Below are 27,599 nucleotides of genomic sequence, written 5' to 3'. Positions count from 1 at the left end.
AAATATTTATGGGAAGTTATACTACCTGTTCGGCAATAGCAAAGATCTGATCTGCCAGGGGTTACTGGGCAGAATAACACACAAACTGAGGGAATGTGAATGTTTACACATTAAGGATTGAGGAGTTGTCATGTCTTCCATTTGCAAAGGCCTTCCTAAATGTGTACCCACCCATATACTTGAGATACACAATTGAGGTGCATATAATGAGGGTTCTAAATCTAAACCATGAGTCCAGGGTGCTCCCTACTGCAGACAGTTACCCTTCAACTTGTGGAGCTTGAAATGGGCATTTTCCCAAATAATGTTTTACCATAAACTCAATACTTCTTTTAAAAAGACAATGCCATTCATTAATCTCTACTGGTTTTCAGTATGGCCTATGTTGTCTGGCTATTGCTATGAAGCAGTTTGATCAGGGCTGTGTGGCTATGAGGTGTGTTGAGGCCATCACCTCAGGGTGGCAGGTTCCAGACAGCTGGGATGGGTGCTGCCACTGTGCATCCACTACCACTCACCCACTGCCCACCCACCTACCACCTGCTTTTCTCTGGCTCCTTTTATTCCCTTGGAATAATGGTGGCTGTGGAGTAAGAGGTGGATTCAGCATTTTCAATTTGGGCTGGAGCGGCAAAATGTCCTGGGCCAGCCCTGGCTTTGATTTTTATTCTGTTTTTATTTTTATTTAATATGATCTATTTCAGTGAATGTTAGTTTTAGCACTCACTCCTGACTAGATGGAAAGAGTAGTCCAAAAATTGTGCAAATAAATAAATAAATAAATAAATAAATAAATAAATAAGTTTCGGGCTGCTAATCTTCATGTAATTTTGAGTTATCACGCCATTCCCAGCAAACACAGCAATCAACAGAAAACCTCTTCTGAAATTATGTGAGCCGCAATCATGAGATATGTCCTAGAACAATTTTTTCACACACACACACATTGTAAGTCAACCACTTTCCTCTAAGGATTCCAAAATTACATTTGTTTTACAGGTCTTCCAAAAATGTTTTAATGAAAATTAGCCTCAAGGGAAGGATGTTCTCCACTGCCTGTTCCTCCTGAGTTCCTTCACAGGAAAAAAAAAATCCCTTAAAATTAATACTCCTCCCCAGATGCAAATACACTTGGCCAGCCCCTGACAGAGTAAAAAAAAAAAAGCATCATCTATTTACCTATGCACCTGCTAAAAAATCTCTGAAGCCCCACCTCTTAGGAAACTTGTGAAACAATCTGGGAACTGAGCCAAAGTCCACACTCCTGCTATATAAGAGTCATCAAAAGACAGGTGCCTCCTCAGAAGCCTGTCGTTCGGTACCTGTTGCCGAATCCCAGCCAAGATGGGGACAGGCAGGGGGGCAAGGATACCACTATGGATACCAATGCTAGTGATCGCCTTAACATGCCAAAAAGGTAGGAAATTTTAACAGAACTTCATTCCCTGGGCAACAGCTAGTGCCTGCTTTCTCCATGGTCCGAAGGACTTTACAGTGATTTTGTTTGCTTTGCCTCATTAAATCTAATCAGGACTTTAAACATATTTGCCTTGTATTTTCCTATCACCATTCTAAAGACAATATGCTCAGGTTTCAGGGATATAAAATTCACTGCCCCAGTGCCCCGAGGCAATCGTTTGGTAGATCAATAGGCCATGATCAGTAAGTAGATCAGCCTCAGTATAAAAGCCATTAAAAATTGGGTTCATCTTTTATGCTCAGACACTGATTGATTGATTTTTACTAGTACGAATGAGGTTTGTAAAATGTGATTGTCGAAAGGAGCAAACCTGGCAGGTTAATAAGGCAAAGAGAGAATTGTATACATTATTTGTAAAACCATATCACTGCATCATTAAGCTTTTTGAAGTCAGTAGCAAAACTCTTGCTGACTTTGATGAACTGAGTTCCAGTTTAAATCCAGTTATGTTTGAGATCAGCCATACAGAAAGGGGTACCAGAATAGGACTTTGTGCCGGTGGAGCATTTTTCTGTGGCCTTCCATGGAATCAAAGTATTCTGAAATAAGGGACATACCATTGTGATCCATGGAACTAAAATGCTCTGCGAAAATGAGACAATACTTTTAAGGGAAACACAGGTTTGAAAGCTTCTTTCCTTCTATCAGCATCTTCGATAGAGAACAATTTCAAGAGTGAACCAGTTCCATTCACATTTTCTTTCTGAGCCTAGAGCAAAAATGAATGCAAACTCTAGGTTCTGAAAATAGCACAATACGTAGCTATTTGAAAACTAAACCAGCCAAGCCCAGAGCCAGTTATTTCCTCAGCAGTGCATCCACAGAGAGTGTTCTTGAGTTAATGACTTCTCTCTCTTCCCCTTCAATTGCAAATGTGTATTGAAACAGGATGGTTTCCACTTACAGCTACAATCTTCTATGTGGGCATCAGTAAATACAGTGAATACTTCACCACAGGACAGCTGGTGTAGGCTACATGGAATGAACTACATCACTATCATTACAAATCTGCCTTATTTAAGATCTCCTACCCATTTATACTGAAGAAATAGCATAGAATCCAGGACAGCTGTTTCAGGGAGAATTGCACAAGATTTGTATGCAACTAAGGGAAAGTTTGTTGGGGTTTTTTGGGGGGGGGGAGTTAAAGGTGGGTGGTCCAGAAGAAGAAGCTGCCCAAGGCTGATTCAACTGGTTCATGTTTTGGTATGATTTGGTCAACTCAGGATGCTGCAGCAGTTGAAGGGCAAAATCCACCTTAGGGTTTTGTTATGAAAGGGATTGGAAATAGAATAGGCAATGTGTCATAATGGGTTAGATCCAGACTAAGTTAATCATGCTTTATTCTCTTTCAAATCAATGGGGTAAAGTTCCTCCGGACCAATATAAGCCCCATTCAGTGGGTCTGCTCCACTAAGTCTCTTGATCCACACCAGTGTCTTTATATAAGTCTGTGGTGTACTTGCACTTGAAAGGACCTATCCACACTTATCTTGTCCTACCACTTTCCTCTGGGGAAACTAGCTCCTTACAACTGAATCACAGCAAATGTCAACTGGATTTTCCATGAATTGTTGATTGCTCTGTTTCAGTGGGAAAGGGCAGGTTTTCCTAGGGAAAGCAGTCTGGCAAGTGGAAAACTCCTGAGACTCATGCTTTCTAGGCATGGGACAAGGGGAAGTGTGGGTGAACATGAATTCTGCACAGTTCTGGCCACCTTATCTCAATAACTGGGCAAGGTCAGTTCAAGGGATTAATGGGTTGGAGCAGTTTCCCACTCAGGAAACGTGAGTTCAGAAAAGAAGGGGGCTTTTTTCTTCAGAAAAGAAAGGTAACTAAAGGGTGAATTCTAGAGATTGACAAAAGCATGGATTGTGTTGAGAAAGTGGACACAGAGAGGTATTTTCTCCCTCTCTCATGCCAGAACAGGGAGTTACCCAACGAAACTGATTAGCACTTGATTCAGGATAGATAAGAGAAAGTCCTTCATCACTTTACACACATTTATGGAATTTGATGCTGCAAGATGAAGGCATCTCCTAGGTGACTTTGAAAGAAGAGCAGAAAACCAGTCAGGGAGAGCAGGTTGTTAACCATAATAATTAAGTGGAACCTCCATGTTCATGCAGTACAAATCTGAATAGAGTATCAGTTGTGTGGCGTGAGGGGGAGAGTGGGAAAGGTCTGCTGCCTTGATACTCTGCTTCTGCTGGGAAGGGTCAGAGCTCAGTGGTAAAGCACATGCTTTGTCCAGTGGAGTGAACTCTCTAACAACTGAAAGCATCTGGTGCTTTACAAATGGGAAAGCCACAGATAATCGTAGAATCATAGACCTGTAGACTTGAAAGGAACCCTGAGGGTCATCTAGTCCAACCCCTTGCAATCTCAACTAAAGCATCCCTGCCAGATGGCCATCCAACCTCTGCCTAAAAACCTCCCATGAAGAAGAATCCACAACTTTATGAGGGAGTCTGTTCCTCTGTTGAATAGCTCTTACTATCAGAAAGTTCTTACTGATGTTTAGCCAGAATTTCCTTTCTTGTAACTTGAAGCCATTGGTTCAGGTCCTACTTTCCAGAGCAGGGGAAAACAAGCTTGGTCCATCTTCCATGCGACAGCCCTTTAGATACTTGAAGAAGGCTATTATCCTTCCTCTCAGCCTGCTCATTCCCAAGCTAAACATACCCAATTCCCTCAACCATTTCTCATCAGGCTTTGTTTCCAGGCCCTTGCTAATCTTGGTTGCCCTCCTCTGCATAGCTTTCAGCTTTCCAATATTCTCCTTAAATTGAGATGCCCAGAACTGGACACAAGACTCCAGGTGTGGTCTGACCAAGGTGGAACAGAGCAGTACTATTACTTCTCTTGTTCAGGACACTATACTTGTGTTGATGCACCCTAGAATAGCATTGGTCTTTTTCTTTTCTTTTTTTTACTGCTGCATCACACTGTTGACTCGTGCTAAGCTTGTGGTCTACTAAGACCCCTAGATCCTTTTCACATGTACTACTGGCAAGCTAGGTGTCCCCCATCTTTTTTTTTTTCTTCCATATAATTTTTATTATTAAACATAAAACAAGACAAACGACAACAACAACGAAAAATAATATATATATATACAGTAGTTTCACATCATTTTCATCACTACATTTTCTTTCATACTTCCCTCAGCTGTCCCGTAAATCATCCGTATTCATCACTTTCATTACGCATTCCTCAATCTTGTATTGACATTATTTATCTCTTTTCCTCCTATTCCCTTTAATCAATACTTATTACTTTTTTACAGTGCTTCTTTAAATCCCTTAAGCGTCATCTTTCCTTTACTTAAACATTCCAGATACTCTACATATTTCTCCCAGTCCCCGATGAATTTTTGGTCTCTTAAGTATCTAATCTTTCCTGTCAATTTATCTAACTCTGCGTATTCTAACAATTTTGTTCTCCAATCCTCTATGGTCGGTATTTCCTGTTGTCTCCATCTCTGGGCCAATACCACTCTTGCGGCTGTGATTGCATATCTAAAGAATTTGCAGTCTTCCTTTTTTATTTCCTTTCCTATTAGTCCTAGTAAAAAGACTTCTGGCTCCTTTCTGAACGTATACTTTAAGATCTTCTTTAACTCATTGTATATTTTCTCCCAGAAGTCTTTCACCTTCCCACAGCCCCACCACATGTGATAGAAAGTACCCTCCTTATCCTTACACTTCCAGCATCTATTGCATGTCTTATACATCTTCGCCAATTTCACCGGTGTCATATACCATCTATAAAACATCTTCATCGTGTTCTCTTTTAACGTCATACATGCCGTGAATTTTAAGCCCTCCTTCCATAATTTTTCCCATTCCTCAAATTGTATATTGTGGCCCACATCCTTTGCCCAACTAATCATTACCGACTTAACTTCTTCATCTACCAGATTCCAATCCAATAACAGTTTATACATTTTTGATAAATTTTTCGTATCATTACCTATAATCTCGCTTTGAAATAACGATTCTTTATCCATGAAACCTCGTTCTTTACTGTCTTTCAGGTGTCCCCCATCTTAAACCTGTGCAGCTGGTTCTTTCTGCCTAAGTGTAGAACCTGACATTTGTCTCTATTGAAATTCATTTTTCTAGCATGAGATCAAATCTGTGGGTCTGCCTACTTGTAAGTGAGTCTGCCTGTGTGCTGAGACACCCATGCACAATATGCCTCCACGGTTTGAAGCAAAGGACAGGTCTTTTAAAATACTGATGCTTAGACTTCAGAGTGCCCTTTCCTGAGAATTTCACATAGCCCCTTCAATTCTTGGTTTCAGACAGCATGCTAAAAGCAACTTTGTTTAGCTGGGCTTTTGAAAGAGGAAGGGAATGGCTTTAGGAGACTGGTTGATGATTTGAAAATTGTATTTTGAGCTGATGCCAGTTCCCCCACCTATGATGTTTTGAATGTAGTTTTGCTTGTTAGCTGTTAAGTTGATGGGCCAGGAAAAAATATTTTTAATGAAGAAATGAATTAAAGTTTGGTCAAATCCTGTGCCATTGCCTTTTGCTAGTTAGCAGAATTGTTGCAGTCCCTTTCTCACTGTTTTAACTGTTGCCACAGTCAACACCCAGGTTGAGCAATCCCAGTATGAAGACCAGCAATCCCAGTATGAAGACCAGCAGTATGATCAACAGCAGCAGCAGTCAAATTACGACTATCCATCTGTGCAGCCGACACATGATGACCGTAGGTGTTTCTAACTTCATTTGGACTCCAGCGCTAGCCAGATATGCTTGCAATTGCCAAGCCATAATTATTTCCGTCTTTCCCATATTCTTGGTCTCTGCTTTAAATCTCTACATAGTTTTGCACCCCAGCCTCTTAGTAGGCAGAGATGAGGCAATACTGAAGCTAAAGGTTTTCTGCTTTAGCTCACAAAGTGATTGCTTGCACACCCCTCTGAGTTGCACCTGCTCCTTTTTGCTCTGAAAATGAAAACTGAGCTCCTCAAGCTATTAATTTGTTATCTTTGGGAACATGTAGGGTGTTAAGGCTTGATTCTTAGATAGTGTACAGTGGATAAAGTTTTGTTTATCTTGAGATTATGCTAATTTCCATCAGTCAAAGAGCAAGCAAACACCCTCATGCGAGGCAGGTATCTAATCTAGAACTATGTTTGTATTGCATAGGTGTTTGCGCAGCACACAAATATATTACGTGTGAGCATGGGTGTACGCCCATGTGGTACACCCATGATAGTGGGACATTTAAATACATCCCTTTGTGCTTAGAAGTTCTAAACTGCATCACTCCCAACTGGGACAGGTCCAGCATATCTGCATAGTAATTTTATCATTTTGGAAATGCCTAAGAATGTTAGATTGTGTTTTTGAATAATTAGAGAAAGCTGTTTGCATGGCTCACCGGCTAGATCACCTTCGCTTCTACAATAAATTGCAAATTGCCCATTTTACATAATATGCTTAAAAACTGGCTCCCTTTTAGCTAAAGTAAGAATGACAGCTTGAACAGAACTGACAGGGAGAAGCCAAAGATAAAGAGATTCAGAAAGGAACACAGCCCATGACCCAGCCAAAGTCAAACACTGTAATATAATAACAATAATAATTTATTATTTATACCCCGCCCATCTGGCTGAGTCTCCCCAGCCACTCTGGGCGGCTTTCAATTGAGTGTTAAAAACAATACAAAGCCCCTTTAAATTCAATGGAAGAGTTAAATGTGCTGTTGAACACTGGCTTTTATCACCTTGTGCAATTTACAAATTTATCTGTTCTGAGAAATAGGTGATTATCTCTTGCTTTGCCTTAATCTAACATTAATTGGGTTTCACACTCTGTGCAATCTACAAACTATGGGGAATAGCCAACGAAGTCAGAGTAGACCCTCTGAAATTTATGGACTTAATTACTTACATCAATTTATTTTGATGAGTCATCTCTGAGTATGACTAACTTTGGATATTGCCCAGTTAAACAGAATTAAAGAATTCTTAGGTAAATTTTTTTGACACAAGTTATGCAAATGATAACCAAAGTGGTTCTTAAAATAAACTATGGTATTCATTTCATATACTGTATTCTATTTATGGTAGGAGCTATAAAAGATCAGGACTATTGACATTTTGAATCATCCAAGATACACGGAGTTAGTTTTGTATTGCTTTTAAAGGCAGGCTAAGTCTTGCACTAAGTAATTTTTTTATATAACTTTTCTGCATCTCATTATCTTTTATATTTTTGCAAAAAAAACAAAAACAAACAACAAACAACAACACAGAAAAGAGGGACTTTCTGGGGGAACTGTAGAAAGCTTTATGTTTCAAACTGTAGAAATTCTTACATAAAAAACTGCATATGACTGGTACCTCAGTCCCACATAAACTACAAGTGTTGGTAAATTCTAGTGGGAAGGGAGGAAACCCGCTATTTCTTCCTCTCTTCTTGTATGTTGCAATAGCCCTTGTGTTGAACATAATCTATGTTTTTACTGCAAAGGGGCAAGCACTGATGTAGGAATATCTGGAAGTAATTCCTGAATCATGGCTAGCCCATAATGAGATTTCAGAAATGATAAAAGAGGCTAAGACAAGGAGAACCTACTGGATCAGGTCAATGGCCCATCTAGTCCAGCATCCTCTTCTCACAGTGGCCACCCAGATGCCTGTGGGAAACCCTCAAATGCTGATATCCTTTCCTCTCACACCAGGTTTAATGAACTGCTACTTCAGTGTAGCAACACAGAACGACTATAATTACACACACAGTTAAACCATGGTTTGTTTAAACCATGGCTAGGTTAACAAACCACAGCATATCATCTTATAGTAAGCAAGCCACAGTTTATTTTCCCAAAGTATGTTTTGTTTCTAGCCTTCTGCCTCTGTAACTTGGCAATTGTCTCAGGCAGGATGGCCAAATGAACCAAGGTAAAGCAGCAAGGCTGCTGGGTTTGGACAAAATGACAAACCTTTGTTAAAATAAGCTATGGCTGAAAAGCCAACAACAAACCATGGTGTGCCATAGTTTGTGACCAGAAAACAAATGATGCTTAATCTGTTTGACTACAGCTTTGAATATTCAAACAAACAACTCTGATTCAACATATGATGGATTCATGTTACATGTAATCCAGACCAAGACCATGCTATTATAGATGCTGCTGTTTGTTATGCCTAGATACATTCAGTGCAAATCTCTTTGTATGCAAGTTCAGAAACAAGATATTCCATAAAACATAATCACATTTTGTTTGAGCCAAACACAGTGAAAGGATTTAATCCCTCTCACGTTGCTTGCAGTGTATGTGATGCCCTTTCACAAAGCAAAGGGAAAGCAATTAATTTTCAATGTGACTAGTTTTACCTGGAAGAGGCTGGTATCATATTCAAGTTACCGTATGTTCCACATGAGAAAAGCCTCATTACATGAGTAAAGTTGGCACCATTTTGGTTATTTTGACAAGTTGTATTTGGTGCCAATTCTGACAGAACACTTTTGACATTTTATTTCTGCAGAAAGTGGTAGGTAGTGTTACACCAATACTTTCCTCATGTGCATATCTGAACACTTAGTTAAGAAAAAAAAATTAAGCAGAAATTTTGTGCCTACTTACTTGAGAAGAAATCTCAGTAAACTCACTGGGGAATCACTTTCAGGTAAACTATGCACAGAATTGGGCTGTCAGTATGACAAATCTCAGGATTTCATCACCAGCCACTTGGCCTCTACGTTAGAATCCTTTAATAGCTCACTAGAATTTGCATTTATAAGCCACACTATCCAGAATAGAAGGGGTGGGGGATTGAGAATCATAGTTGAACTCTCATTGCCCCAGCCATCAAGGCCAACAGTAAGAGATTGTGGAAGTTGTAGTTCAGAAGGTCTGGAGAGCGCCAGGCAGGGGGGAGCTGCATTAGAGCTTTATTCATCAAATGGATTTGGAGATATCTCTCTGTTATTTCATTATGGAAATGCTGGTACAAGCTGTAATCATATTTATTTCCATCAGCTTTTGTCAAATCATCTCGTAGTCCTCCTGTGACCATCATCCCTCCCATGAGAACAACTCTGGCTGTGAAAGGTAAGTAAACCACAAACCACATTCTTGTGTTTTAGACAATAATCTTCCACTCACTAGGTGAACTTCAACAAATGAGTCCTATCAGTGGCAGCCCTATGCAAGGACTTCCACTTGTGCAATGGGGCTCTTCCCCCGCTCCTCTTCCCCATCTCCCCTGTGTCCTCCCCCACCACCATTGGCTCTGGTGAGTTGGGAGAGTGCCCAGATTGGGGTTGGGGAGGTGGGGTGGAAGGGAGGGGGGTTATTCCATATGGCAAGCTGAAATGCTTTCCTTGATGGAACTATTTCATTAGCAAGAAGTTGTATTCCTCCCACTGATTCAAGTTCCATTCCATTCACTTCAAAGGCTCTTTAGCAGGTGTATTCCAGAAAGGAAGATTGCAAAACTGAACCTTAGTATCCTATCAGTTAGAAATGGACTAGGAAGAAACAAAGGAAAGGGAAACAACCCATGGGCTTCCCTTCAAGGTCAAACAACAGATCAAGAGCAAATAAAAGAATATCGTGTGGCCATATTTTATAGAAATGTAGATTTTGAAGATAAACTGAGGATGATTCTTGGATGAATGGATAGGTGGGTGGGTGGGTGAGCGAAGGATTTGGGTAGAACCTTACAGATTATTTTGAATCCACAGCCGGAAACTCTGCTCACAATGGGAGAGTGTGTAGCACATGGGGCAACTTCCATTTCAAGACCTTTGATGGGGACATCTACCATTTCCCTGGCACCTGCAACTACGTCTTTTCCTCCCACTGCAAATCTGATTATGAAGACTTCAACATCCAAATAAGGCGCTCTGTGGTTGAGAATGCTGCCATTATCAGCCATATCATCATAAAAATTGATGGAGCAGCCATTGAACTGACCCCACACTCCATTACTGTCAATGCAGAACAGTAAGTTCAGTTACTTTACTAACGACCTTATTAATGCTATTGGGGCCAACAACACAGAGTGGCTGTGTGGTACAGGAGCAAACAGCTATGCATAGTCCAAGGTGGGTTATAAATGCCACAGCTTTTATTGGTTGTAGCTGTAGTTCACAGGCTCCAGTGTTTTCAGAGAGCCATAATCCTATCATCAGGCACCTAAAGTGCTGGAATAAGGCTGATTTATAAGTGAAAGTGTTAAGAGAAAAGTGTCTTTGCATGAAAATAGTCATGGTTAGACCTGGGCCACATCAGTCTTCAAGTCATATAAGAATGGGGTAGTTTCATATGCTTCAACCATGTGTCTGTTTATATTGAAGGGATGCCATGAATGTTCTTAAAAATATGAATTAGGTTTTTGTCAATGAGAGGTTTTCTATTTGCCACCTTCAGTTGCAATTTGCTTTATCCCCAGTGTCCAGCTGCCCTACAGCCACTTGGGAATCTTGATGGAGACAGTCTCAGGTTACCTGAAAATTGTTTCCAAGCTAGGCTTGGTGATCATGTGGAACCAAGAGGATGGCCTTCTGGTAAGAATATGAATGCTCAATATGCTGTTTTGTAACGAACAACCATGACACTATTTATCTTGTGTTTGTTAGCAAGTAAGTGGTGATTAAAAGTATTTGCAGTTTAGATGTGATGCCCTCCATTTCGTTTTGAAATTAGGGAAAAACAAATTTGCCTGTATTCGGCATCGAAGATTACCTAACGCAAGATTACCTTCTTCTTAGTAAAGAGGGGGGAAACAAGATGAAAGCTGTTGCTAAAAATTAATCGCTTTTCTCATGTAATCAGCATTCCTGAGTGCATATCTTTTAGAGAAAGGTCTTGAGCCACACGCTTTAGAATATAAAAGCACAAGCACAATCCAGCACTTAAATTCAGACTATTTTAAAAGTGAAATGTAAAAATAGCTACAACTCTTGAGATTTTTTAAAAAGGGTTGTTTTTTGTTTTTGTTTTATTTTACTCATGAGTGACTTCATAAGTCTTGCCTGATATTGTGAACCAGAACCAGAATATATCCTTTTGCTCTCTTGAGCTCTTGGATCATTTCTTTGGTGGTCCTGTCATTGTGTTTCATCATGTTAATATCTTAATTCAGTGGGTTGGTTCAAAACTTGAAGGGGCAGAATTGCACTAACCAGACACTCCTACAGGCAGAAGTGATGAGTGTGCTTCCTTTTTTTTTCTTTTTTCATTTCCCTCTTCTCTCTTCAGGCCCACATGCCCCCACTCAAATCTGTTCCAGGGGGTTGGGGAGCCTGTCAGACCAACATGGAAGATGATGTGGTGGGGAAGGGTTCAAGGAAGAAGGGGAAACTGTTCTAAGAATAGAGAGTAATCAAAATGAGCCATTCAAATTTAGCTCAGTCAGGTAGTAAATATTTACAAGCTCAATCAGCTTGTAAATATTGGGTTCATCTGTACATCAGTTGTTCACCACTCTCATGCAAAACCACCAATCAGCTCTCATTTTTATTCATCATATTCAACACTTTGTGCTTTCACTATACTTATCTCTTGCTTCCCCCATTTGTTTTAGCTTGAACTGAATGAGAAATATGCTAATCAGACTTGTGGACTTTGTGGAGACTTCAATGGAATCTCAACTTTCAATGAATTTGTTTCTAACAGTAAGTATACAAACCCCCCACATACACACACAACAACGCACACAGGCAGTTCTGTTGTTATTGTTTCTGAAAGTTCATTTGTAAGATGGCAATGTTTATATTGGCAAACACTTGTGAAAGGCTGTGTGGCATTTTAAAAGGACCAAGGATCGTCTGTTGAAGTGATCTCTTGCAAAAATTGCAGTCTTTGTTTTCCCTGTCTTTTTGTAGCTAATTCTGTAAATGGTCTATTACATCTTTAAAACATGAGTATTTTTTTTTTTTTTAATGTGGGAACGGGGCTCCCAACTTTGAATATACAAACATAGGAAGCTGCCTTATACCATTGGTCCATCTAGCTTAGCTCTGTCTATGCTGGCTGGTGTCAGCTCTAAGGTTTCAGACATGGGTCTCTTCTAGTCCTACCAGGAGACACCAGGAATTGAACATGGGGCCTTCTCTATGTAGAACACTTGCTCTACCACTGAGCTATGGCCCTTTCCTGAGTTTGTGTCAAGCAAGGAGAGTAATGATGTAGCAGAGAACATCCTCCTCCAAGTTTCTGACCTGGCTATATCTTGTCTCCCTGACCTATGCCACTACATAGTGCTATTCTGGGATGCAGGATCTTTCAAGGCAGACGTGGGTAGGATTCCTTCATGGAAGTTTGAAAGAGGGCAGACCTACATTCTGTTTTTGGTCTTATACACTAACCCATCTGTCCTAAAGGATAACAGCCCATCCAGCACCATGGATCTTGAGCAACTTCTGGTTTGATGTGGCCAGGAAGGCATCTTGGTTGGGATTGCCAACAAGATGATGCAGACAGATGTGGGTGTTTTTACTTTAACCTCATTGACCTTAGTAGGAACTATAGCTGTTAGATTAATCACAACTTGGAATTTGTTAATGCATAGGTATGGGACAAGAATCTGGGCTTTCTTGAGGTAAATGGGTAGGGATGGGGACTTTTAAAATATATCTTTCCAGTAGTTGACCTGGCTGTCACCTCATGGGCTCAAGCTCTTGCTTCTACATCCATCTGCCAAACTTATCTGGCATAAAGAAAATAAAGATGTGGCCTTTGCCACCCTGGACCAGTAGGGTTGACTGTACCCTATCTACTCCTGCTCTACCTACAATTTTAGGATGACCATTTTGAAAATAATGCTATTCATACTTATTGCAGACATCAAACTGAATCCTGTGCAGTTTGGAAACATGCAGAAGATGGATGGACCCACCGAAGAATGCCAAGATCCTGCCCCTTCAGCTGCAAGCAATTGCAGTCAGGAGTTTGTAAGGATTCTTTTTGTTGTACCTTCTTTTTAAGGGAGATCTGATATTTTCTTTCCCTTTGCTTTGTCTTCAGGGAATGCAAAAGACACTGAGACAATGAACTTTTGGAAATAAATGCTAACTTACAAATATCATTGGTTAAAATCAGTAGTAGTTCAATAGCTAACTGGCGCTTTATGAAGCCCATTGATTACACACACTGTCTATTTCCTACTTCCAGAGTACTGTCTGCCAAACAGTATTGACTGGTGAAGCATTCATGGGCTGCAATGCACTGGTTGAAGTACAAGATTACATTGATGCTTGCGTACAAGACTTGTGCAGCTGTGATAAGTCTGCCACTGATTACTGCATTTGCAACACCTTTGCTGAATATTCCCGGCAATGTGCCCATGCTGGCGGACTGCCAATGGAATGGAGGACAGAAGACCTGTGTGGTAAGTATCTCTGAAAGGCACTTCCGCCTCTCTGGGTCAGACTCAATTAATCATAATGTGGGGGGCACTGTTGTAGGCCGTCTAGCCTAATCCTTTGCTTAATACAAAAATCCAGTAAGCCCAACAGATGGTTGCCCAGCCTCTGCTTAAAGACTTCTAGTGAGAGAGGGAACTCTCCAACCCCATGCAATGGATTCCATTCTTGAATAGAACTTTCCATCAAAAAAGATTCTCCTCCTGTTCCACTGAAGTCTACCCCCTGTAGCTTAAGCCCATTTGATTTAGTCCTGTCCTCTGGGGCAGCAGAAGACACAATTTTTCCCTGTTTGGTGCAACAGTTCTTCATGTATTAGAAGTATGCTTTCTTGTCTCTGCCTAGTATACATATACCCAGTTTCTTAATTTTCCCCTCACTGGGCTTGTTTTCCATACTCCTGCTTAAAAAAAAAAAAAAAAATCACCAGAACATAAAACACCATTTGTTTAAAGCAATTTCACCTCAAGAAAACAACCAACACAAAAATTACATAGCGGGTCATCTAATGTTTCTTAATTCATGTCTCCTTTCAGCCAAGACATGCCCTTTCAATATGGTGCACCAGGAATGTGGCTCCCCCTGTTCTAATACTTGTACCAATCCCGAAAGGTCCCAGCTCTGTGAAGATCATTGTACAGATGGCTGCTTTTGTCCACCAGGTAAGTCAACAAACAACATTAGGCTGACAGCAGGGGCTCTGGATATTAATAGCTTTCCATAGAAAACAGCTTCCTCAGTTACAGTTTTAAATGAGATAGTCATGACTGCTATCCTCTGCTATGAAAATTAAGGGTGGTTCTTAATCCCCCCCCCCACTTTTGGATTTATTTTGGATCTTGTTTTTTCTACATATCTTTATAGAGTGCTTTTGTGGATAGGCAAATTAAAAATTTAATATATGCACACTTCTTTGCATGTTTTAATTTTATTTTTAAAATGTTTTCAATTATTTTATAATACTTCTTGCTGGAAAGGTCATACACTCTTGCAGAAAGGCAAACTAGAAATACATACAATCAAAAAGATCGTTCTTTTTCATTTTTTAAAATGGGTGATGCTTAGTTCTAGTATTAGCAGAAAGGGGGGAAAAGAAATTCCTGTGAACTTTGCTGAGAGTGAATGACTGGCAAGTTTTATGAGGGCAGGGTGTTCAGTTGGATGGCTCAATGAACTGATCCAGCATCTCTTAAAACAAAGCAAACCTGGTCAAGAACACACACACACACACACACACACACACCTACTACTACTGCTACAGGTGTTTAATGTGTGGGAATGTTGAGGGTGGCAGGAAAGGATATATTGATTATTAATATCCTTCCCAACTTGCACTAGCAAGTTTCTTCACTCTGCTAGAGTGTGTTCCCCTTCTTACAGAGCAGAAAACTGGTTGCAAACTCATGTGAGTTTCTTAAGACAATAAACAATTCAATCTGGGTTGCCCAGATTGAGATATGTTCTAATGTTCCTGATAAGACCCCTTCTGAATCCCTCCTAAAAGAATAAAGACACCACAGTCTTATTCATAAGTAACAAAAAGTAGTTAGAGCCAGTGTGGTGTAGTGGTTAAGAGCGGTAGTCTCATAATCTGGTGTCTCCGCTCCTCCACATGCAGCTGCTGGGTGACCTTGGGCCAGTCACACTTCTTTGAAGTCTCTCAGCCCCACTCACCTCACAGAGTGTTTGTTGTGGGGGAGGAAGGGAAAGGAGAATGTTAGCCGCTTTGAGACTCCTGAAGGGGAGTGAAAGGCGAGATATCAAATCCAAACTCTTCTTCTTCTCTTCTTTTACTCACGATCAGGCAGAGCACAGTGTAATCCCTGAAGGCAGGCTTTAGGCTTAAAGTTACACACATGTACAAACAGGTTTACCTCATATGGGAGATAACATGGGGAGCTGCTGTGGCAGCCAGCAGTACAAACGGGAAGGTCGAAAAGGGGAAGGTAGCAGTGTGACTTGCCTTTTACCAGGTCTGGAAAGGTCATGCCCACCTACTAGTCTCATGCAAGGAAGGATGCTCCAGGCCAGGAAGACAGGAAGTTTTGACTGGCTGAACCAAACATTCCCTTGCATGTTCACTCTAGCAAAACAAGGAATGTTGTACTTGACTGCTCCCAGTGGATTATATCCCACATAATGCAGCTCCCACAATGCCAATTTCTCGAGCTACTGGAAAATGGTAACATGGTAGGTTGCCATCAGGAGTCTGGCATGACAATACCAAAGTCAGTGGAATGGTGTAATGTGCCTCACAGATCTTAAAAGCAATGTGACTGATACCTAACCTACCTCCTTATTCTTTTAGGCACTGTGTTCGATGACATAAGCAGCTCTGGTTGCATCGCTGTGAAGGACTGTCACTGTACTTACAATGGAGACACTTATTCTCCTGGAGCTTCTTTTGCATCCCAGTGCACTGCATGGTAAGACACCCACATCTGCTCATTCCTATTGCCTAAAAAATAAATGTGATGGGAATAATGACTCAAGCGTAGAATGTTGTGGTATTAAAAAAAGAATCTCAGTATTGATGTTTACTACTTTAGTGTCAATTGCGTCAAATGCTAAAACACTGCAAGCTGGAGCCACATGGATGCTCCCTTGGGTTCCGTGACAGAAGAAAGGTAGACTATAAATGATATGAAACAAAATAAGCTACAAAATACTGAAAAAACACCAACTGACAGGCATCAGATTAATATGAGTGAATTAATATGGCTGAATGTCAAGTACAGGTATCCATATTCAAAGGATATCCTGCTGTTTCTAGGATATCCCTCCAGGTATATTTGACATCAAAATTCACAAAGAAGAGGAGATATTTGAGGATTTTTTTTTAAGGAGCAGGTTAATGTCATTGTGAAGGAGGAGGTGGAGGAGAAACCCCATTTTTTTTAATAAAAAAAAACAACCCATTGAATGCATTCATATTGTATATGAAGGAGATGAAGGTTTAAAGAGGCTTTTGTTCAAATATGCGACATCAATCCATTTCTATTCCAAAATTAACTAAAGGGCCCCATTTCGGCAGTGTGTTTTGAAATATGAAGCCTTCAGGAATACACGGGTTATGATTTATTGTTTATTGCTTCAACGTCTTTCAAAAACAGTTATTAACATTGCTATAGCTCATCAAGGAACATTGGATTACCTACAGAAAAGTTGTTCATTAATAAAAGACCACAACCTACAGCAGCACTTAAAGAAAGGGAAATAAGTGTATTAAAATAGCCTAGCTTTAATTATTGTACTTTTCTTTTTTGCTTGTTTTGTTTTCCTTGTGTACACTGTCACCTGATGCACACCACTCTCTTCTCTTCAGTACATGTACTGGAGGCCAGTGGGCCTGTGTCAGCCTTGACTGCCCCGGAATGTGCTCTGTTGAAGGAGGCTCCCACATCTCCACATTTGATGAGAAACGTTATTCGGTCTTTGGGGACTGTAGCTATGTCTTAACTAAGGTAACGAAAAGGCAATATTTAACTTTTGGGGAGGTTTGCAATGGAGAAATCCCCACATGCAGGGATCAAAATGGCTTGGTTAGAATGTCACAGGAAAAAGGTTTGATTTAATTAAGATATTGACATCAACAGTAATTTTCTGTACACAGGAAACCCCAGCAAAGAGTCCAACATAAAATAAGTACGTTGATGACAGCAGGCTTTTGCAAAAGTCCCATAGGAAAGAACTGCAGTTGCCATGCTTTGGGAATTTCATATGCAACTGTTCAATTCAGCCTTCCTCAACCTGGATATTTTGGTCAACAACCCCCTTCAGCACCAGCCACCATGGCCCTGGTCTGGGATGATGAGAGTTGGAATCCAAAAACATCTGGAGGGTACTAGGTTGCGGAAGGCTAGTTTAATTCACTGCTGTTTAAGTATTGCAGTGTATTTCTCAGACTGGGAAACCAAGCACATAGAGTGTTTTTTAGTGGCTGGGGAGATGGAATGGGGCCTGGAAAATCTTGGGTCTGAGTCCCTATAGATTTTATGTGTATGCTACATCTGAAGGACACAGCCTCATTGACAAGGCTCATCTCACAAAACGCCGATTGAGACTAAGCTAGTTGGACTTAAAGGTAAAGGTAAAGGGACCCCTGACCATTAGGTCCAGTCGTGACCGACTCTGGGGTTGCGACGCTCATCTCGCTTTATTGGCCGAGGGAGCCGGCGTACAGCTTCCAGGTCATGTGGCCAGCATGACTAAGCTGCTTCTGGCGAACCAGAGCAGTGCACGGAAACGCCGTTTACCTTCCCGCCGGAGCGGTACCTATTTATCTACTTGCACTTTGATGTGCTTTTGAACTGCTAGGTTGGCTAGTTGGACTTAAAAAAGGTAAAGTTAAAGGTAAAGGTAAAGGTACCCCTGCCCGTACGGGCCAGTCGTATCCGACTCTGGGGTTGTGTGCTCATCTCGCTTAAGGGGCCGGGAGCGCTGTCCGAAGACACTTCCGGGTCACGTGGCCTGCACCAGCGCAGCGCACGGAAACGCCGTTACCTTCCCGCTATAAAGCAGTACCTATTTATCTACTTGCACTTGGGGGTGCTTTCAAACTGCTAGGTGGGCAGGAGCTGGGACCGAACGACGGGAGCTCACCCCGCCGCGGGGATTCGAACCGCCGACCATGCGATCGGCAAGTCCTAGGCACTGAGGTTTTACCCACAGCACCACCCGCATCCCATCTAGTTGGACTTAGTTCCCATTAAATTAATGGGACTTGAGCTTAGCCAATACTTAATTTCAATGGGGCTAAAGTATGACTAATTTAGTTTACATCCAGTCCAGAAGCTTTCACTTCAAATCAGCACATCTCCTCAGATTACTTCCTGTATAAAGCCCTAAGCCAGGGCCTCTGGACAGTCAGAGATTATGGGAGTTGTAGTTCAGCAGCATCTGGAGGTGTTGGTCCAGCAAAACACTGGGAGCTCTTTTACCTCATGAGCCCTCTTGCCCATTAAGATAATGGAGAGGATGCCCTATTGCAATGAAATATCAATGGGAGCAAGGGATAGACCTTTTACAGCACTAGCTCCTATTCTGTGAAACACCCTTCTAAGAGAAATGTCAATTCTATGATCTTCCTTGCCTTTCAAATACAAGGTAAAGTATGCTTCTTTAGGCAAGCTCTTAATCTTCCATGGGAACTTGGCATGATATTTGACTTGCTAAATTATCACGTTTTAGTCTTATTTATATCATACTTTGTTTTTTAAAACGTGTTAGCAACGTGTTGTAAAAATGACATTATATTGTTTTAATTGTGGGAAGTTGCCCCATATTGACAACGAAAAGCAGGCTGTCATTATTTTAAATAAACAACCCAGCTAGCTCAAAAGCCATGCGGTAATGATTATATAAAAAGCCAAGCATTGCATGCTGCCTACACTCTGTGTTCTTTACTTCCAGCTCTGTGACAGTAAGGCCTTCACTGTTCTGGGAGACATTCGAAAATGTGGCCTGACAGACACCGAGACCTGCCTGAAAGGCATCGCCATCAACATAGATGGAGGAGAGACAGTAAGTATGGAAAACAAGGCCAACTATATGCTCAAAAGGGAGATTACACACTGATTTTTAGAAGCACTCCTTCCGCCCACAGTGAAACAGCAAATATGTTCAGTCTTATGCAAAATGTGTAGAACTGCTCAGTTTTATCTCCTAGTCTCAATTACTACTCCTAACAATAAACCAACTGACCTGTCCCAATCAGAATGTGAACTTCAGTCCCCTTGTGTGGCCCTCATTTCCCCTCTAGGTTACAGTAAGTCCTTTCACAGTCTAGATTTCATAATATTGCAGGCCCACTGCCCCACAACCTCAAGCCCTCCACCTTTCCTTCCTTGCACATTTTCCTTCTCTTCCCACTTCTTTGTTTCCAATGCTCCTTTCTTCAAGTCTCCTTCCCCATATCTATCCTTTCCTCTGGTTACTGTTTCTTGGCCTAGTGCTCTCTTCCTTCAACTAACTTGCTTCCGGTTTCTCCCTCCCTCCCTTTGCTTCCTTATCTCCTTGTGATTCTTCCCATTCTCCAGACTGCCCCACAAACCTACTCTGATCCATAGAGAGCTGGGTGAGGATTTAATTCCAGTCAATTGACAGTTGTCCCTTCCCTCATAAAAGTTATTCCAAACATTCTAGCAGCTTTGTTTCCTGAGCAGTTGGAGCATTCATGAACAGTTCATTTCCAGCACAGTCAACTGGTGTCAGAGGCTTCACTGCTACAGATGCAATACAATGTGGATTTTGTTGGAAGTTTATGTGCATGAGCAGTGTCATCCAAAGTCACAAAGAAACAGGAAAACAAGCACATATGATATTTTTAACCATACTTGTTCATCATTATCTTTACCTTTCTCCTCTGCCAGGTAGTTGTGATCAAGTCTACTGGGGTCGTGTATGTGAATATGATCCTTTCCCAGCTGCCTATCTCAGCATGTAAGTTCTCCTTTCAGAGATAACACATGGCATTCATCATTCTTCACTCTCCTACTCTATTATTGTTCTCAAGATGAGGGATACCTTCAGCAAGGCTCTTCTGATGTTCTTAGGATTTTGGACTTTTCTCTTATGCTAGAAGGCCATTTACTAGGGAAAATGGTTAAAATGCTAAGCATAAACAGTTGTTACCTCATTGTTAAGTATGCAAAATGCACATACCCTCGTGCCTCCCCCTTGTAGCAAATGCCATAGCCATATGAATGATCAGTTGACACCTGATGAAATGTTTGGTTCCATTAGTAAACTCATTATATTCCACTTCGACAGCCAATGTCACCATCTTCAGGCCCTCATCCTTCTTCATCGTTGTGGATACAAAATTCGGCCTCCAGTTACAGATCCAGCTCGTGCCCATCATGCAATTATTTGTACGCTTGGACCCAACCCACAAAGAGCAGACATGTGGTAAGTGAGTCAATTAGTCATTAGTCTCAAGACATAGAGGAGATGTTCACTGAAATCACTGTGATGCTGTATGAAGGATTGCAAGGATTTAAAGTTGAATCCTGACAGGAAAGGTGTACTGTGGGGTATGGGGGACTCCCTGGTCCTGAATGGGGCAACTGTGCCCCTGGAGGAGCAGGTGCACAGCCTGGGAGTCATTTTGGACTCACAGCTGTCCATGGAGGCGCAGGTCAATTCTGTGTCCAGGGCAGCAGTCTACCAGCTCCATCTGGAAAGCAGGCTGAGACCCTACCTGCCGCGGACTGTTTTACCAGAGTGGTGCATGCTCTAGTTATCTCCCGCTTGGACTACTGCAACACACTCTACGTGGGGCTACCTTTGAAGGGGACCCGGAAACTACAACTAATCCAGAATGTGGCAGCTAGACTGGTGACTGGGAAGCGGCCGCCGAGACCACATAACACCAGTCTTGAAAGACCTACATTGGCTCCCAGTACATTTCCGAGCACAATTCAAAGTGTTGGTGCTGACCTTTAATCCCCTAAACAGCCTCGGCCCAGTATACCTGAAGGAGCGTCTCTACCGCCCATCGTTCAGCCCGGACACTAAAGTCCAGCTCTGAGGGCCTTCTGGCGGTTCCCTCACTGTGAGAAGTGAGGTTGCCGGGAACCAGGCAATGGGTCTTCTTGGTAGTGGCGCCCGCCCTCTGGAACGCCCTCCCATCAGATGTCAAGGCAATAAACAACTATCTGGCTTTTAGAAGACATCTGAAGGCAACCCTGTATCGGGAAATTTTAAATGTCTAATGTTTTACCATTTTTTATGTGCTGTAACCCAGCCAGATGGGCGGGGTATAAATAATAAAATTATTGTTGTTGTTGTTGTTATTTAAAGTCCCCATGGTTTTGTTCCAGGTCTCTGTGGAAACTTCAACAATGTCCAAGCAGATGACTTCAAAGCTGCCAGTGGAGTAGTAGAAGGAACTTCAGCTGCATTTGCCAACACGTGGAAAGCACAGGCCAATTGTCCTGACATCAAAAATATTTTTGAGAACCCATGTACTCTCAGCATAGAAAATGGTATGTGCACTGATATTTTGCAGCTTTTATCCTAGGACATTCTTTAACCAACAGCCTAATTAGAAAGACCCTTTAGAATTATTTTTTAAGCAGAAACTCACATTAACTCTATTAACTATTGTACAATAGAAATTGCCCTTGTATAGGGCTGGTAAGGACATAAAGGTCATGTTGACTTTTTTAGCTTTAATATTCCACCCTTCCTTCATGCAGCATCCTAATTCTTCTCCCTCCCATTTTATCCTCACAACAACCCTGTGAGGTAAACTTGTCTGAGAGAATGTAACTGGTTTTTGGACACCTAGGGATCTTAAAAGCTGGGTGGGTGAGTCCAACACACACACTCTAAGTCATAGTTTGTTGCTCTATGCCACACTGGCTCTCAGATGACAATGGCTCCCCGTAAGAGAAAAAGGCTTTGTACAGCTGGAACAATCATTGCAGACTATTCCACATTATCCAGATCATGGTGTATTAAGACAGCAGAGAAAAATGGCATGACAGACAAAAGATGACGGGTTAAAGCAGATTATACGTGACTTGAGCAAGCAAGCACAACTATATGATGCAGAAGGAAGGCAGAAAGATACAGTTAACAATGAGAGCAAGTTCTAATACAGTATTTTCTCTCATTGACTGGCTGGAATAGGTTCTCAAACTCTGATGGTGATTCTTACATGCTTGGGTGGTGGATATAGAGGGATGCATGAGTCTGAAGGAACTAGACTATTGTACAAAGGTGAAGTTTTTAGCTCTGCCCTGACCACCACTGGCATAAGGTCCCTGAGAGGCTGCACAGAAGGGAATGTGTTCCTTTGGCTGAAACACATTGCCCATCTCTGCAGTAATATATATAAAACCACATTGCCCTTTGTCTTGTACAGAAAAATATGCTTCGCACTGGTGCGGCCTGCTGACGGACAGCAATGGACCCTTTCAGAAGTGCCACTCTGCAGTAGATCCTACTGTTTTCCACACGGTACTTTGTACATTCTCTTTCTTTGAAGTGCCAATGAGAATCTGAACATAACTCCTGGGGGTGGGAATTAAACCTGTTAGAGTGGATAAACAATGTCAGGGCTTCAGTATACTCTCTGCCAAACTTTCTGTCATTAATGTATATTATCAATCCCCATATCATGTTATCCTACATATTCATTTCTCGCTTCACTACTAAATATAAACATCTCCTCATTCCACTCTGTGTGGTTGGCCATGTAGTTTGCCAACTTCTGAGACAGAGGTTAACATTTAAGCAGCTGGTTCTCAGGAAACTCCCAGGTCCTCAGTAGTTTAAAGCAAGCAGTGTGAAATATAAAGACATATTTTTAGATTAAATTCATAGATGAGTTCTTCATGTGAAGGTTTAAGAGCAAATGTCCGTGAAGGGGGGGGGGAGTTAATATTAATGGCTATTCTCTGTCTCCCTAGACCTGTATGTTTGATACCTGCAATTGTGAAAGGAGTGAGGACTGTATGTGTGCTGCCCTTTCCTCCTATGTCAGAGCCTGTGCTGCAAAGGGAGTGCTGCTGAGCGGATGGAGAACCAGCATCTGTAGTAAGTTATGAGGATTTTGTAAACCAAAAAGCAAGTGACCAGAGGAGATTGTCAAAGTGTTTCAAATAGAACTCCAAACCATGATTCACCCCAACATTTTTTGGATTTTTTTCAGTGTCGCTGAATTATTTTGCAAGTTTTCTTAGTAGTAAGTCTCAATGAAATTAATGGAGCTTACCTTTAAGTATCCAACATGGTGCTAAGTGAATCTCTGTCAGCGCAAGATGGAAAGTTCTTCTCTTTTCTCTCCCCACCCTGCCTGGACACCCCCTAAATGTGTTCTTGAAGTTCCCCCAACCCTCAAGAACAGGTTTGGGGAGGGTGCAGGGTGCATAATACATAATGTAACAATGCATATTATAACTGATTCTTTTTAAAAAAGAAGAAAAAAACCCAAATGTTTTAAAAAGTAGTCTTGGCATTTTGGGTTTAAAAATATACTGCAGTTGTTTAGAACACCACTTCATTTTTGTGACTTTATTTTTGATGCATCTGCTTCAGCCACTGCATCTCTCAAATAAAATGAGCTGCTAGAGAGAAACATCTGCTCATCTGTAGATGTGTGTTTTTTTCTATAGAAATTCAACTGCTGCCTGCTAGTAAGTGGCAAAGAAGGCAGCTTTTTTTTGTTGGCTGCCATTTTGAATTTCCCCAACTGCACATCAGAACAAGGCCACCTGGTTCAATTTGCTCCCTCTCAAGATAATTTTGATCTCCTCCACAGCCTGAAATACTGATGAATCAAAACAACTCATTTCAAGCAGGTGGTTTTTATGTGGACCCGATCTTTGCCAGTTAGTAGCAGCTGTAGTTTCAAAATTACCCTGGACAAGATTTTGAAGGAATTTGAAGCATCTATGCTTGGTTTGTGTGACAACCCCAAAGTGGTGCCAGTAGTTTCCTGAAAGTCTTAATCTGGTGAGCAGATACAGATGAGGCTTACGGGAGCTGCAGAAAGTTCAGAAGGAAATAAAGTTATTGTTTGCCATGGGGAGGCAAATCACAACCAAAAAACCTTACAGTCTTATGTGAATAATGGAGCATGTGCTAGTTTCTCTCTCTAGTTACACCAAAGAATTCGTGACAGCACTGGATTAGAAATTAGGAGTAAAAGACATATTTTTTGGAAAAGATAGAAAAACACACAAACTATCAAATGAGTAGTTTTCAAAGCTGTGATTTAAAGATGAATCTGGAATCACATAGCTTGATTCAAAGGCCAATAAATTACATGGATCAGTCACGTTTTGAACAGGCTCCTTTTCATAAACCTATACAAGATAGTAACTTCCCTTCTGCAAGTTAAATTTAATTCAAGGCACCCAAGCAATCGTTCATACAGTCTTTATGCACAAAGCAGCATACATCACTGTACCCAGAACATCCCATCACACCTGGATGGTGAGGCAGACATCCTAAGCTTCTCCAGCCTCTGGGACTAGAGCCCAGCATCTAGATATACAGATATGCATCTAAACACACACAGCCAATGTTTTTGAGTATACATTGTACCCTGCGACGTCTAGTAATTTATAGCCACAGTAGCCCTTAGATAACCTCTGGAACAACTTCTTTTCTTTTCCCTCTCTCAAGCCAAATACCAAATGTGTCCCAAAACCCTGGTTTACCGTTACAACATTACTTCCTGCCAACCCACCTGCCGATCTCTGAGTGAGCCTGATGTCACTTGCAACATTAAGTTTACCTCCGTGGATGGATGCACCTGCGAAGAAGGGATGTATATGGATGAGAGTGGCAAATGTGTACCTGCTACCAGCTGCCCCTGCTACTACAAAGGGACTCCTCTACTGTCTGGAGAAGTTATCCATGAAAATGGTGTCATATGGTAAGTGATGGTTTGAAATAAGCATTGTTATGAGGTGATGGGAATAGCCAAAATTTCCTTCCATAGAACCATGCTTCTAAGCTGCCCTTAATTATGATTTTTTAAATTTTGTTTTTTGGAAGATTCAGTCAATTTAATTTTGTAATGCCTGGTGCTTAGATATTAGGTGCCTTTGTGACACATTTCTAAATGCCCCAAAGTTTCTTATTTATGTGAGAAAAATATAGGAGCCCAGCTGGATCAGACCAAAGGCCAGCCTAGTCCAACATCTTATTCTCATAAGGGCCAACCAAAAGCCTGTGCAAAGCTCACAAGCAACTTACGAATGCAATAGCAACCCAGCTTATGCTCATTAGCAACATTATTCAGAGGCAATACTGGAGACAATATAAAGACATCATGACTAGTAGCTGTGGGTGGCCTTGTCCTCCATGAATTTGTCTAATCCTCTTGTAATGCCTTCCAAGTTGTGAACCATCACTATGTTATCTGGTAATTAATTCCATAGTTTAACTATGCTTTGTGCTTCCCTTTGTCTATCCTATATCTCCCACCATTAAACTATTGCATCTGTTAAAAACGGGCTTTCTCGTAATGGCTGGTGGAGGGTGAGGAGAGAACTTGAGACTGGCAACAGCACCACAGGTGCCCTGTGGATCTCTGAGGTCTGTCCACTCCTGATAAAAATGCCTCACCCCAGTCCAGATCCACCAAGGAGGAATTCTTAAAGCATTTTAACAGGCTATTTTAAGGGAAACATTTTCCTTTTGGTCACAAGGTGACAATTCAGCATTCCACACCACGAAGGATTTGTTGTTGCTGTCCTTTAGCCAGGCAAGAACAACTGCTCTTCATAAAACTGGTTCAATTTTTAAGTAAGAAACATTCTTCATCTCTTGCAGCACTTGCACACAGGGAAAGCTTCAGTGCATTGGAGAAGTGAAACCACAACCAGGTAAGCCAAATCACAGAAAAAGATAATAGTAGTTCCAGAGACCTTGTAAAACTGAAATATTCAATTGGACTTTGATTCCTCTGCAAATTGGTTGAAAATATCCAATAGGCTCCCTCCAATGTACAGATGTGGAGTTGTTTTACAACCTTGAGTGATGCAAGTTTCTATTATCTGCTAAGCACCATAGCCAAGATAGCCACCATCCTCTGTCTTAAAATTGGCAGTGAAAGTATAATGTTGTCATTGTACAAAGACTTTTATGTGTGTTTTTAAGTGAGGTGTTGATAATGGTGTGCCCTGAACTAGTTTTCATGACATACACTCACTGTTTTGGTGATTAATGTCTAATTTCAAACTGAGATTTCATCTAGCTCTCCTTTCTATCAGAATGTTTTGCTCCCATGGTCTACTTTGACTGCACTAATGCCACAGTAGGAGCCACTGGAGCCGAGTGTCAGAAGAGCTGTCAGACCCTTGACATGGAATGCGTAAGTGTGACTACATTGTAACCATTTCTTATCTAAATTACCTGTTCAACTTATGTATTACATTGTTCCCATGATGATTGCAGTTATCACTTCTTTCCTGAATTTATGAAACTGTCAGCACCGCTCAGCATTCATCATGGTCTCCTGTTACAAAATAGGAGTCATGCTGATGGGTGATCAGAGGCAATGACGAAAGCTAGCCTACAGAACCCATCAGAAGGTACTTCAGTGGTAGAGACAGGGAGGCGCAGGGCATGGTAAACCAGTTTAACCACCATGTTATGACTTATGAATCACTCTTACGCCCAACATTATTTTTAAATCAAGGGACACCCAACATTTTTTTAAAAAATCAAGGGTATCAATATACCAAGTCACAATCTAGTGATTTATAATAACATTCTCTCAAAGAGTTCAAGAAAAGTTCTCCACACCTAAACTCCTCTGAAAAAGTAAACTTGAAGCAGTTTTGCATAGCTTGCTAATTAATTGACTCTTCATTGGTAACGCACCACTGGAGACAGATACTGATTTCACTCTGTCTAGTAGCTTAGTCACTTTTGTTTCTCACCTATTGATTTGTCAAGTAACATCTTTTGCTGCCTTATCTTCTGTTACAGTACAGCACACAGTGCGTCTCTGGCTGCATGTGTCCCAAGGAGTTGGTGTCCGATGGCCAAGGTGGGTGTGTAGCTGCTGAAGAGTGTCCATGCGTTCACAATGAAGCCACATACAAGCCAGGGGACAGCATCAAGGTGAAATGTAATACTTGGTACGTATCGCCTGTTATAAGCTGAACTAAAAGTATTGAACTCTTCCATCTAAATGGGGGGGGGGGGTCAAACAAACCCTGCCACTGTGAAATTTAACCATATTTCTGTCTGTG

General features: G+C 41.3%; 1 protein-coding gene and 2 long non-coding RNA genes across 3 annotated transcripts in view; 1 reads left to right on the top strand and 2 right to left on the bottom strand.

Annotated features, from left to right (window-relative positions):
* The first annotated feature begins 1,313 nt into the window (after nt 1-1,313).
* The window catches only part of MUC5AC (mucin 5AC, oligomeric mucus/gel-forming), a 61,160-nt gene continuing 34,874 nt past the window's right edge, over nt 1,314-27,599 (top strand). The window contains exons 1-21 of the mRNA XM_081854671.1: nt 1,314-1,417; nt 6,077-6,202; nt 9,488-9,559; nt 10,195-10,456; nt 10,905-11,019; nt 12,039-12,129; nt 13,298-13,407; nt 13,628-13,844; nt 14,415-14,540; nt 16,187-16,304; nt 17,204-17,342; nt 19,291-19,401; nt 20,250-20,319; nt 20,650-20,787; nt 21,702-21,866; nt 22,751-22,845; nt 23,298-23,424; nt 25,018-25,270; nt 26,173-26,225; nt 26,613-26,713; nt 27,334-27,485. Coding sequence (XP_081710797.1) covers nt 1,345-1,417; nt 6,077-6,202; nt 9,488-9,559; nt 10,195-10,456; nt 10,905-11,019; nt 12,039-12,129; nt 13,298-13,407; nt 13,628-13,844; nt 14,415-14,540; nt 16,187-16,304; nt 17,204-17,342; nt 19,291-19,401; nt 20,250-20,319; nt 20,650-20,787; nt 21,702-21,866; nt 22,751-22,845; nt 23,298-23,424; nt 25,018-25,270; nt 26,173-26,225; nt 26,613-26,713; nt 27,334-27,485 — 2,714 coding nt within the window. The 5' untranslated portion in view covers nt 1,314-1,344. The remainder of the gene's footprint in view (nt 1,418-6,076; nt 6,203-9,487; nt 9,560-10,194; nt 10,457-10,904; nt 11,020-12,038; nt 12,130-13,297; nt 13,408-13,627; nt 13,845-14,414; nt 14,541-16,186; nt 16,305-17,203; nt 17,343-19,290; nt 19,402-20,249; nt 20,320-20,649; nt 20,788-21,701; nt 21,867-22,750; nt 22,846-23,297; nt 23,425-25,017; nt 25,271-26,172; nt 26,226-26,612; nt 26,714-27,333; nt 27,486-27,599) is intronic.
* The window catches only part of LOC309337840, a 138,933-nt gene continuing 127,586 nt past the window's right edge, over nt 16,253-27,599 (bottom strand). The window contains exon 4 of the long non-coding RNA XR_014154548.1: nt 16,253-16,336. This is a non-coding gene — a long non-coding RNA (uncharacterized lncRNA). The remainder of the gene's footprint in view (nt 16,337-27,599) is intronic.
* Nucleotides 22,793-27,378, bottom strand: LOC309337862. Its single transcript, XR_014154554.1, has 3 exons — nt 27,285-27,378; nt 25,082-25,147; nt 22,793-22,918 (listed from the first exon to the last, which is right to left on the bottom strand). It is a non-coding gene; the product is annotated as an uncharacterized lncRNA (long non-coding RNA).

The sequence above is a fragment of the Podarcis erhardii genome (genome assembly GCF_964252035.2).
Source record: "Podarcis erhardii genome assembly, chromosome: 1".
NCBI classification, from domain to species: domain Eukaryota; kingdom Metazoa; phylum Chordata; class Lepidosauria; order Squamata; family Lacertidae; genus Podarcis; species Podarcis erhardii.
Note: the sequence above shows the minus strand (reverse complement) of the source record. Positions and strands in the feature narration are given on the sequence as shown.